Genomic DNA, 13,475 nt, shown 5'->3' with positions numbered 1-13,475 from the left:
TTTAATGTGCTAATGTCTAGACGCTACTCTCCAAGGAGCAATAGGTGCAGCGGTGTTCAAGTCCCACAGCTTAATTAAACCAATCCTAAACGAATTGGACTTACAATTTATAGTTTGCCATTGCTATGTAAGAAAAGTACCTGTAACACATTTGGTTGCAGGGTTCACATTAATTGGCAATCCAGGGCAAAAGTTATGCTTGCTCCTTAATTAAGTAATTAGATAAAGTCATTGCATCAGTGGGTTGTGCTGATTGCATATTTGGCTTTGTCTGGCCACTCGTCCTCAGACCTGAGATTCATTTATTATTTTGGTGAACATCCTCTCTTCGAATATTTGCTGATATCACAGTTTAAAATTTAAAACCGCTAAGACATTAAACGTAAATCAAACATAGATATGCAGTTCCTCTAACACTCCTCTTTCCAAAAACTTCTTTTCATTAGGGAATAAAATGAAAAATGAATGTTGACATTGTGATATTTTTCCCCCCCGAAAATGTGACCAGAATATTTAAGGGCCAGGAAATTACCCGAAGACAAAATGGCTTCTAGAAAAAGAAAACTCCCAGAGGTTGTTTTTTATCAGTTTCTGATTTACCCTCTGTCGTCATGACAGGTCTTTATCACTGCTAAAAAAAAATACAGTGTACTGTGAAATAGAAACTATTTATAAAACTATTCAAATATCACCAGCCTCAGTGCACACTGCATTCTACACTATGTGTTATTTATTAAAACCCTGAAAGGTTAAGGAAGACTAATGGCCATCTTTATGTAGACTATTTAATTGTGCTCTTAATTCCCTTTACAGCCAGTGCCATCATGGCCTTTCACGTCTTCACACTTCTTTGTTCTCACCTGAGAGAAAATTACACAAGCATAAATTTAAAAGCACAGGAATAAGTGTGACATTTCCACTGGCACATTTAGACTGCCTAACACACCACATACTGTAGCTCAAATCAAGTCTGACTGATGCATCTCTTTTTTTCTCCCCGTCTGTCTGTGTGTATATATATATATATATATATATATATATATATATATATATATATATATATATATACACACACACATATATGGAATAGGAGCAATTAATATTATTATATATTTTTATAGTTTTTTCTGCCCCATGCGCTGTGATATTTACATTTCCCTGCCATGCTTTACATGCACATGATATAGAATGAGTAATTATTGTCACCAAGTCATGTCCTCACTGCTCATGTTTTTTGTATTTCATCTCTCTTTGCCCATCCCCCAGTTTAAAGGTTGAGGCATTAAGGACTGACAACCGCTGACCTTTCCCTCTGCGTGCATCTATTATCCAACAGGACTAATCATGTTTTTCTTGTGCCTTAGATAGATGTGAGAAGGCAGAGGGGTGTGATATGGAGAAATGTCAAGGTCTTGCTGTCTGAGATTGGAATATGTTGTTATAGATCCATTGGATCAACTGATAATCTAGTTCTGTATGAAATAGGATGCTATTCTCTGATCTATTAAAGGCCTTTGACCAAGGTTATGTAGATTACACACAAACTTCTCAAATATCACAAACACGGGCTTTAGCTAAAGTTTCAGGTAATAAAAATGACAACATCTATGATGTTTAATCTAGTAACCAAATCTGATCCTGATACTGAAACCGATGACTCATGACACTGATGTTTTGGGCAAGAAAACCATTTACAGACTGCAGCTACTGTAGTCAGCAGGCATGCTACGTCAATGTCTAGAGAATGAGCCTGAATTTGGAGATGTCACTCACTTGCAGGTTGTGGAAAGAGCAGCAGTTACTGTCTACATCAAGGAATTTTGTCATAGCTGTGTCACAGAAACTATCAAGCAATACAATCTCACGTTGATTTGGTAGTTAGACATCTGTGAGTACAGTATACGTACCTTTTGTTTCTTTCTAATTTTGGCTAAATGTTACAATGCAGCTGTTACACCTGATTTAGACAGCGACCAGTGTTGTGCTACGAGTAAGTTTACTGTTCTTTACAGTGAAGTGGGTTAAACATTTCAATTCCCCTGAAACAGTTTTAAATGGCTTCTGTTGCAGAGGGACTGTGGAATGTACAGACAGATTAAAACAACCCAGAGGTCCATTTTCATAATTATGTTTTTGGTGCCAAACCCAACTGCTTGGCCAGCACTCCCAGAAAGGGAGGGTGGGAGAGAGAGGGAAAGCAAAGAGAAATCAATAGTTCAGTTGAAACAGCCCTGGCTGTGTATTTTTTGGGCGGGAGGGGAGACGGATGGAGAGGACCTGTGTGAGAGAGGCAGTCTGACCCCTGTGGCTACAGTACCAGCTGGAGCAAAAGGCAGAAGATTTTGTAAGATGAACAAACTACTGTACTACCTGGGAGACACAAGCTTTTTGACTATATAGGTGGCACCGACCACCCAAAAACCCATCACTGGATGCTCAAAGCAAAATCGAGAGCTATCGGTCTACCCAGCCTTTACTCCCCCTGACTTAAGCACAGGAAATCAGCAAGACACCTTTGCCAGCAAGAAGTGTGAGTAGTTGCCCCCTGCCGAGGGCAAAGTGAGCCAGCCATTTGTTCTCCTCTCCCTTCCTTCTTTAATGCTGTGTCACTCACAGTAATGTGAACAAGATAATCCAATATCCAGGACTGAAGCTATACAGTAAGGCACTCATCTACAGCATGTGCAGACACATGATTTGATTTGTTTATATTGCTTTCAATTACCTCTCTGTGTCCCTTGTTGAGCTCAATAAAATTTTATATTGTGGATATTTATCTCTGGGTGCCCATTCTCTCGTCTTATGGCCTTCTTCATTTAGGCATTACAATTTCCATGTAAATAAATCATGTTTTGAAGCCTCTGTATTTGGTCACTGAGGAAGCCAGTCGTCCTTGGCATTTTATAAAGGATCAAACAAGCAGCGTACAGAGTGCTTCAAACAGACTGTTAGCATCTTCTTGTGTGTTGCATCAGATGCCTGTTTTCTGTTTTCCACTAGTCTGAGTGTGTACACACATAGCCATGTGCGTGTGTCTGTGCTTACTGTGTTGTCATCCACCCCTGCTGTTGTCTCATGTCAGTTCTAACCTCACCCTGCTAGCAGTGCTGGTTCACATCCCCAGGAGCCTGCAGCAAATTATCATATTTATCGAGAAGCGAGCCATAGCATTAGCAGGAATACACAAGCCCCGGCTGTGGCTCCGGAGAAACGACCACTGTAAATCACACTGTCAGCCTTTCATGCAAGCTCAGTCACGGTTGTCAAGGAGACTGTGATGTGATTCTGAAGGCTACTCTGTTTCCTGGAGGATTCAAGGATATAGATTATAACTAACATTTGATTTTGCTTCTTCATAAGTTCAGGTCAAAATCAGGCACTTGGGAGTTGCATATTGGGGCATTTTCATACTCAACTTCTAACGTTAAGTCAACAAAAACTTTGATTTATGTTAAACACAGACTTCTGAGAGTTCTAAAAACATTTCAGAATCACAGAAATGCTTAAAAAATCCATGATAAATAGGATTTCTAACATTTAGCCACATTTTATAAAAGATAAAAATATAAATACGGTTTGCAAGTCTGACTATATGAAAGTCGCAGTGAGAGCTGGTATTGCTTCAGTGCGGCTGGGAGCTTATTCACAAAGAAGACTGAATGATTATTCAACACAAATGTCATCTGGTTTTAGACGTGTTATATATATATATATATATATGTATATATATATATATATATATATATATATATGTATGTATATGTATGTATATATATATGTATGTATATATATATATATATATATATGTATGTATATATATATATATATATATACATACATACATACATACATACATACATATGTATGTATGTATGTATGTATGTATGTATGTATGTATATATATATATATATATATATATATATATATATATATATATATTATCATTAGATCTAAGACTTTTAGATGGCACACCATACAAATCCACTTAAAAAAAAAAAAAAAGATTAAGAGATACATTAACATTTATTTGTTCCGTTTACTCCACAGAGACTAACAAAGCCTTTGAGATTTAGAGCTGAAACGTGAACGACACACTGGGAGAACATATGAGCTTTTCATAAAATTGTTAAAAGCCATACTTTATTGGATGGTTTTATTTTTGCCTTATTTTCGGGAAGTATTGAGGTTTTTGAACCTTCCTATTAAAGAATTTTGTTTCAGCAAACTTGTGGTTTCTTAGCATTGTAAAGAACAGGCCTGAGGTAAGATTAAAGAGAATTTTTAAATGTTTGTTTTTCTTATAAAACCCTTATGAGCACTTGATCTATACAGACTGCAGGCGGTGTTGACCATGAAATGGGAATACCAAAACATTAATGCAAGGTCTTTTACTCCAAATGCTCGTCTCGATAAATGCAAACAGAGGACGGAAACTGAACACTGCAGGACTCAATTAAAATTAGTGCTGTCAAAAGACGAGCTTAATCACTTAACACACCGCGGAGCCGCATTAAACACATTACAGGGTAATTAATGTGGAAGCCTTTTTTTCAGTCAAAGAAAGTCATAGTATATTAGTATAATCAGTGTACTACAAGCCTCGTGACTTCCGCTGTAGCCCCAGTGTACGTCTCCACTTCAGTCTGACTCGCATACACGTGTTCATGTTGTAAAGGTTGGCTCAAAGGAGATGTGTACAATTGCTAGAGCTGACCCAGTAGCAGATTTGTTAAGGATTCATTGACCGCACAGAACAAGGTCACTGAACTTCTATGTTCCTATCAAGGCATCATTTTGGATGCCTTAACCTTGGTTAGTTACAGTTTAGGAGCACAGAACATGAGCCAACTAGGGGCAGTTCTTGCAGCAATACATAGAAATTAGACCATTTTTTAAAAAGAAATTAATTTTATTTTAATATAAAATGTATCTAGTTTTTTACTTTTTATATCGATCATTTGATTGTAATGTTTGCGTTACAGAAAGGCATCTTTATATTTCTTTATATTGTTTTCATGTGATTTATCAGCATTGTAATCTTGCATGCTCAGTATAAATCTCCCATCCTTAAGCCTAGGGTCATTCCCGATGGCTCTCGAGTGAGTGAAGCCTACAGTTAAGGAGAACTTCTATAACAAAAAATTTAACAAGAGATACTCATGCGCTCATGTGCTGTCGTGTGTGTCTGCATCTTTGCCGGCTGGCTACATTGGTATGTTGAATAAAGGGTGCGTAGAGAGACTGTGGAGCAGACTGTATCCCAGTCAGCCACATATTAGTGGAACCGTCTTGGTAAACACTGACTTAGACTCATTTCCATTCTGAGTTAGGAAGTGTATAGAGAACTCCTAAGTGCATTAGAGTCACTCGCAATTTAGGTCCACTTTTTCTTTCAGTCGAGGGTGAATGGGGAGTTGGGGAAATAAGGTAACAGAGGTAGAAATTTAACAGCGGCCTGTAATCAAAGTCCTGCAAAGATGATGCTGCATTCTCTTCATACAGACTAGCAAATGTCATTGCCAGTCTTTTGCTGTTTTTTTTTTTTTTTAAATATACGTTTTAAATATTAAGTATGTATTGTTATTTTTATTTGCTTCCTTATTAGGAACTAATTACTTTTGCAGGAGATGTCCGCCAATCGAGAAACAGCTCCATTGGAACGAGATCCAAGCATTAAACAGACATCAAAGTCATTATGATGCCGAACTTGCTGGAAAAAAAAATCTATTCCTTTTGTTCTTGTTATTTCACACTTTTCTTGTTTAATATTCCACAAGTTCTGGCTTTCGTTTTGATGTTGCTGCGAGCCCGGTGGGCATTCTTCCGGAGGCAATATGCACTTCACTCTTTAATAGGGATTGATTTTCAGAGGCGTGGTTTGTAGTCATTCACAGCAGGTCGTAAACTCCTGCTGCTTTATGTCCCCCGTAGACTTGAACCTCACGCAACCTTGACAGCTTGTGTTATCTAGGGTCATGCACCTTAACCCGTTTATGTCACCTCTGGTCCATACACAGTATGTAAAATCTTTACTATTGGGAGTTGGCAGCTCCTGACTATAGCAAATAGAATTGCTCCTGTGAGAGCTGGCCTGTAATTGTTTCACACTGCAGTTTGTATTCCCCTGTTGCATGTTCTATTCCATCTATGTTGACAGACTGATTTATTTACTGTGTATGAGTGTATGTCGGTGTTTATGTGTCTGCATAAGTATCAAAGAGGCAGTAAAAGGCAGTGGTTTTGTGAAAGGGATGTAACAGAACTAATAGACCCCCACTTTAAAAAAAATAATACCATCCCTGCAACTAGTTAACAGCTAGATAGTTGACTGTAACAGAAAAAAAAAAAGTATTTCTTACATCATATACAGTGACTGAAAGACATTTTTCTCTTTTCTAAGCTGCCTTCCTGCTTTGACTCAAGGCAAAGCTGTTTTGCCTTGGCAGCTCAGCTAGTTGTTCTTGAGAGTAGAAGTAACTATAAGTGTTATTTGTGTAGTGTAACTGCTTTGGGGCTCTTTAACTTTTCTCCTTCTATCTACTCTACCAAGAAATTTTAAAGATTTTGTTTTAAAGGGGAATAAAAAAAGGTATTGATTCAAAGGTACATTATATAAAGAGGTACAACAGAGGATATTCATGAGATTACTCAAAGACTGACTGATTATGTGCACTGTATGCAGTCAGTGCGGTAATAAAGAGAGACTGCTGAGATGTTATTTATTGTATTACCCTCATCACTTTGTGGCGATAGATTTGAAGTCCACCGCCACAAGCTCATGTTTTAAAAAAACTTGAAAAAAAATTAACACTATCAGAGCTATTTCCAGTTACTGAGCTCCATTTAGGTGATTTAGATAGCATACATGAGAATGCCCATCTCTCCAAGTGCCATGGAAACCTTCATCAAATTAGAATTGAAGTGATTATCCAGGGCAGGGCAAAAGGACAAAATCGATAGTTCTTTGTTCGAGGCTAAAATGAAGAATGGGCATTCAGCGGGGATCTCTCCCTCTCTATTTCTCCCTTTCTCTCTCCTACACACACACATGCACACACACACACACAGGCATGTGCACTCCCACACGAGCCTCTTTGAATTGCCTATTCTGTTCCAACATCCTTGACCGTATCAGCATTAGGCTTGCATGGTGTAGTCTCAAACCTTCTGTCTTGATTTTTCCCTCCTTGATAGGGAAAAAAAATCCTCAAAGAAGAAGTGCTTCCCTAGATAATTGCAATTAGCAGTTTTGGCTGGATTTTGTAGCTTTGGCCCTGACCTGGCTCTCTGTGTTAGGTAAGAGGGAGTGGGAGTGGGCTTGTTAGGCATGTTTCCAGCCTCTAGAAAGCCCTCTGCCCCTTTGCCACACACAGGGCCAACGCTGCACTCAGAAAGCTGGGTAGAAGAAGAGATAAGAAACTATGTAAGCAAATAAAGACAGAGAGCAGAGTCTTGCTTTCTGCTGGTTAGGTGCTGCATTTATACTATAATTGCAAAAAGCTCTGAATGGGAAAGGTGCTGCACTGTGGTTTTATATCTTGAGAACTTGTTACTTAGCAGAGACAAAGCAAATGACATGTCAACACTTTGCCAGCAAAAATGTTGCTGTTTCCAGAAAGGCTGTGTAAAATACACTGCCATATCTTAACTTTATAAGTTTAATCCCCATTTGGAATTTGTTGTTCATTTTGAATTTAGAAGAGTGGCAATAAAAGACAAGAAATTGTTAATTGCCACAAAAGGAAACAGACAGGTGGAACATTTCACAACAAATTGTGTTAATTAGTAACATGAGTATGAAAAGAGGATACCAGAGAGGCTGAGTCTTTCAGAAGTGCAGGTGGGGAGAGGTTCACCACTCTGTGGATGAAAGTGTGGGTAAATATTTTAAGTACTTAAGAAAATTCGTTTTCTGATGCAAAATTGTAAAGAATTTAGGAATCATCTGCAAAAATATTATGTCATTAAAAGAGAAAATGCCTGTTTGGAGGAGATAACCAGTGCTGAATAGCTGTGATCTTTGGGCCCGCAGACAGCACTGCATTAAAAACAGACACAATTTTGTAGTGGAAATCACAGCATGGCCTCAAGAACACTTTTGAAAACAATTGTCAGCAAACGCAGCGTTCCCTGCTTCCACAAATACCAGTTAGAACTCCATCCAAAGATAAATCAAACATATATGTACGAAATTAAGTAAAACCTTTTCTGCATTGCTGAGTTATTGAGTTTGGCGACTGATCGCAAGAAGTTGCAATGATGAGCTGATCGCCCGAGACTGAGCCTGCAATGCTGTCAACCAATAAAATTCTGGAATTAAGTAATAATGCAAAATAGGTACCAGTGATAATGCTAAACCACATTCTGCAAGTGTCACAGCAGCATGATCAGTTTACGCTACTTCAGTAAAATATAGTTTTAATCAAGTATTAAAGTCCTTGCATTCTGTTTTACAAATTCCCATTCCCATGTATTTTTAAGTTAACTGGATAAACAAGTTAAGCACTAAGAAGTACGACTGTACAGCTAAAAATATCCTGTGACAGAGAGGAATAGGTCCATTTACTCCAATTTCATTTTTCATATTAATGTGTTTAATGAGAGAAATTATTTTAATTGCCAACACAATAGCAAGTGTTTATTTTTCAGTTAGGAACTGGGAATAGCTTTAGTCCACTGCAGTAAAATGAAACTCTTAAGGGCGTTTTAACATCAGTTGAAGTATTTTTATAAGCTTGTACATTTCAAAGGTGCTTTGCAAACAGAAAAAGATTTTTCAAAAATATTATAATATTATAAGAAATATAGAAAGGTTATGCAAATTTAGCTAGAGCTGTAACTCAGGTAACTTAATTTGTGATTTGTGTAGCTCTCAAATATGCAAACCGTCTTTCACGTTTATGTGAAGTGAAGGCTCTCACTCACCCCCCCCCCCGACACACACACACCGCTTTAAACACACACACACTGATTCGCATAAAGGCCTATAATCCATCAATGTGCTCATTGCTGTCATGAGTAAAGAGACAGAGCTCTAAGCAAGAGTCCTCTAACACAAATTTGATTTACCTCAATTTGCCTCAAACAGTGACGTGTGAGTACTAGAAGTGCTAATGCAGACTGGCACCTTTTACTGCCAACCGGCATGTGTCTGTTTAGCTCAGTTTCAAAGCCTGGGCTCATGCCGAAATGTGATTTGTTTAGAGATGGTGTTGGGTTTTAAACAGTTTAAAGTTATGAAAATTAACAGTGAGAGACAGTGATATTGTGGATGACTTCACATGGGACTAGCACAAACTGTGCCCCTGTTCCTCATAGCCATAAAGACAAAAAATTGCTGTGGTGGTTTCAGATATTTTATAGGAATACTGCACGCAAACACTAAAATATAAAATCTTGAAATGTTGTCAAGCTCTTATAATTAGTTTAAAAACTAGAGAGGCATGGGATTTTCTAATTTAGTTTTTAAAGTGAAGCTTTTTAACAACAAAGTCTTTAAAAGTTAACTTGGATAAGCGACTCTGTGTGTCTCCCATAAAGGATTCGAGCTGAAAGCATGTGATCAAGAAACTGTGCCTTGATATAAAGAAAGACATAAATCAACCTAAGGGTGTGTCATACATAAAAACCATCTGGCAACATAATTATATAATAAAACACCTCTCTCCACCACCACCAGGCCCCGTGATTATTTAGGCATGCCAGTCATGCTTTATACCTGAAATCCTAATTGCATATACATATTTGATAAGCTTGGCCATTCGGATCTGAATTAATATTATTATCTACGTTCAGCCGGTGCAGCAGTACTCTACTCTCTCTCAGACCTACCTGATGTGCATGCCCTAAATAGTTATGTTACTGCAATACTTTAGACGTCTGTGCCATTATTTTCCATAAGAAAATGTCCACACACAAAAACATCTGCTTTATGTCACCTGCTGCTCATTTACAAATCTATGTGCACCGCCTGTCTAATGAAAAATGAAAATGAAAGCCCTGTAATCTAATCTGATACCAGCTAATTACTGCAGTTAAAAATAAGACGGGTAATGCTACTCTGTTGTGCCTGCCTTTTGCCACTTTTTGCCTTCAGATGTGTCTTAATTTTTCATGGCAGAGATTCAGACATTTTGGTCCATATTGATGTGATAGCGTCACACATCTGCTGCAGATGTTACGGGTGTTCATACATGAGAATCTCCTGTTCCACCACATCCCAGAAGATGCTCTGTTGCATTGAGATCTGGTGACTGCCATTTAAGTGCAGTGGACTCATTGTCACATTCAGGAAACCAGTTTGAAATGATTTGATATTTGTGACAGGGCACATTTATGCTGCTAGAAGCAGCCATCGGGAGAGTGGGTACACAGCGGTCATAAAGGGATGGACATGGTCAGCAACAATACTCTAGTAGGCTGTGGCATTTAAATGATGCTTATTTGGTACTAAGAGGCACAAGGTGTTCCCAGAAAATATCACTCAGACCATTACTCCTCCAGTAGCCTTGAACCATTGATACATAGGAGGACATATCCATGCACTCATATTGTTTACACCAAATTCTGACCCTGTCATCCAAATGCTGCAGCAGAAATCGAGACTTGTCAGTCCAGTCAACATTTTTCCAATCTTCTATGAGCCTGTGGAAACTAAAGTCTCAGTGTCCTCGTCTTTGCTTACAGGAATGGCACTCGGTGTGGTTTTCAGCAGCTGTAGCCCATCTGCTTCAAGGTTTGACCTGTGGTGCATTGAGCAATGCTTTTTTGAATACCTTGGGTTATTTGAGTCACCGGTGGCTTCCTATGAGCTCAAAACAGTCTGGCCATCCTCCAAACTGCCGCTCACTGGATATTTTCTCTTTTTTGGATCATTTTCTGTAAACCCTAGAGATGGTCGTGCGGGAAAATCCCAGCAGAGGATCTCAGCAGTTTCTGAAATACTCAGACAAGCCTGTCTGGCAGTAACAACCATGCCATGTTCAAAGTCAACTAAATCACCTTTCTTCTCAATTCAGATGCTCGGTTTGAACTTCAGTAGGTCCAGCCTGCAGGTTGTCTTCACCGTGTCGAAATGACTAAACACATTGAGCTCCTGGGACAGGACTTATTAGAGATTGGTATTTACAAGCAGCTTAACAGGCATACCTAAGAAATGAATGTACAGTACAAACACAAATGTTTCAGTTGGACAAATAATGATACAAAGATAACCCAGATTTGCATATTAAATGATAGATAAACACTCATGTTCATATGGACAATGAAACACAAACCCTTACTTTTCATTTGCAGATAATAGAGAATAAAATCTTCTGTCCTCTTGTTGTTCAAAATTGCTTTCTAACTTTACAACACACCAAGTGTGAGTCACAATTACACCAATCAAGTGGGATTTTATCACAGTTACAGTATTTTTAATACAAAATCCCCCCTCGTTTCTCACTGATGCCTTGCTGTGCTGTGGAGAGAATACACAGGCAGGGAGTTTTGTACACAAAGAATAGACTGTACTGGCCTGTACTGGAGTATAATTTTGGAACTTGGTTGCTTTAATTCAGACTGTTGAATTCTACCTTCAACTACACAATAAAATGTTTTGCCACTTGTGGCCCTCAAACTTAAATTGAAACTGGTTTAGACAGGAATTTATGGCCAGCATGCAGAAATATTTGCTGCAGCAAAAGTCTTGAAAAAGATGAAGATATCCTTTTTGGAGCATGACCGCTTGATAGAGGCACAACATTTTTTCTTTTTGTTTTCCTCAATGCTAACAGTTTCAAGATTAAAACAGCTAGGTCTCTTTTTTGTGTTTGTTTTATTCAGGTGGCCAACTTGGCATGCTCCATCTCCAACAATGAAGAGGGCGTGAAGTTGGTACGAATGGCCGCCACCCAGATCGACAGCCTGTGTCCACAGGTGAGGATTTTAAAACACCTACATCACATAAAATTAGTGCTGTCAGCGTTAATTTCGTTAAAACGACATTAACCCCATAACCGAATCAACATTGCAAATCTCAGTTAGCAAGTTAGCGCAGATTGCGTGGGGCTGCACGGTGCTAACGCGTTAACGAGCTAACCGTGCTAATGCGTCGACGCCGTGCAGCCCCACGTACGGGGCGTTCCGCGCTAACTCGCTAACGGAGATTTGCCGCTTTAAAGCCATTATGCCGTTAACGTCATTTTAACGAGATTAACGCTGACAGCACTACATAAAATACAAATTCTTAACATAAGATCAAATCAAAATGTTCTTTTAAGGAACTTTTCTATATTTAATTACTGATTTATGAAAGTGTAATATTTAGGAATATTAAAGGAAAGAGGTTGTAGTTGTCGGATTTGGAGGAAAAGCTATGAATAATGTGTAGGAGGACATTGTAGTCCTGTTTCGCAGGAAGAAACAAAGGAGGATGTTGAAATCCATCAGTTGTTTCCAAGGTTAACAGTAAGCCTTATCCACACAGGACCAAACATTGTAACGAGAATGAGAAATGGAGAAGGGAGGTTGATTTTAAGATTCATGATCTAATGTGCAGTCTCCTCTACCCGTACCTACCGAGACCAACTAACTTATAAAACTTGGAGAGGCGCTGTCCCCTGACACTGCTTGGCACAGCTGAACACAGGCAGATTAAAAAACATAATAGACATAGGCTTTGTGACTGGAGTAGAGGGAACAAAGAGGAGGTGCAACAAAGAGAGGTATTTCCATCTGTTCCAAGTAGAGTTAAACCAGACTGGTTATTCTTTACACGTGCAAATGCACGCAGTCGTGCACACACACACTGCCTCAGTGACTGCCATGTTCAGATCATAATCTAGATCAGATTCATTTCACTAAAAGTAAATCTAAAAAGCACAAAGTGAGAAAGCAAAAAAAGCACAAAAAAAAAAATAAACTGGTCCTTGTTGTTAAAGTGGCAGTACCCAAGTTATTTGCTTTAACTTTTCATTATGCAGTAAGTGTTTATTGAACAATTTATTGGTGGTACTAACTCTGCTAACTGCCTCCGGGTATGAAATCCCCCGGGAAAGTGAGGGTTTGACTGTGGAACAAAAGCAGGAGGAGGAGAGCACTTTCATTTTCCAAAGGAGCTATTGCTACTTCCCTTGGGTAGCTAAAATATTGTCTATTGGTATTTCAAAGTACACGATAAGGCCGGTATTATTTTTATCATCCCTATATCCCTGTGAAGTATTTATCTTATTTTTTTCTTTGTCCTAAAGCTGAAGGGTTTACCTTGCACATATCAAGGTCTTGTGCTTTCTTTAAGCCTTGCTTTTTTAAGCTGTAAAAGATTCTGCATCATTTATTACATTTGTGCAATTAACAATATATTTCAAGCATATCTTTTTTTTATCTCACAGCAAATGTGGCAAACGTTTGGTTCCTAAATCCTTTTAGTCTGTAGCTGTAGCTGCTACTAGCAGGCCACAGCATAGACTGCAAACCTTAATGACTACGAGAA

At 38.5% G+C, this 13,475-nt stretch overlaps 1 protein-coding gene across 1 annotated transcript in view; it reads left to right on the top strand.

Annotated features, from left to right (window-relative positions):
- ctnna2 (catenin (cadherin-associated protein), alpha 2) overlaps positions 1–13,475 on the top strand; it is a 340,484-nt gene that overhangs the window by 291,011 nt on the left and 35,998 nt on the right. The window contains exon 10 of the mRNA XM_085409840.1: positions 11,828–11,920. Coding sequence (XP_085265966.1) covers positions 11,828–11,920 — 93 coding nt within the window. The remainder of the gene's footprint in view (positions 1–11,827; positions 11,921–13,475) is intronic.

The sequence above is a fragment of the Rhamphochromis longiceps genome, linkage group LG6 (genome assembly GCF_057381845.1).
Source record: "Rhamphochromis longiceps isolate RC_006_pf linkage group LG6, R_longiceps_female_GT1.1, whole genome shotgun sequence".
Lineage (NCBI taxonomy): Eukaryota > Metazoa > Chordata > Actinopteri > Cichliformes > Cichlidae > Rhamphochromis > Rhamphochromis longiceps.
This window is presented reverse-complemented; position numbering and strand designations above follow the sequence as displayed.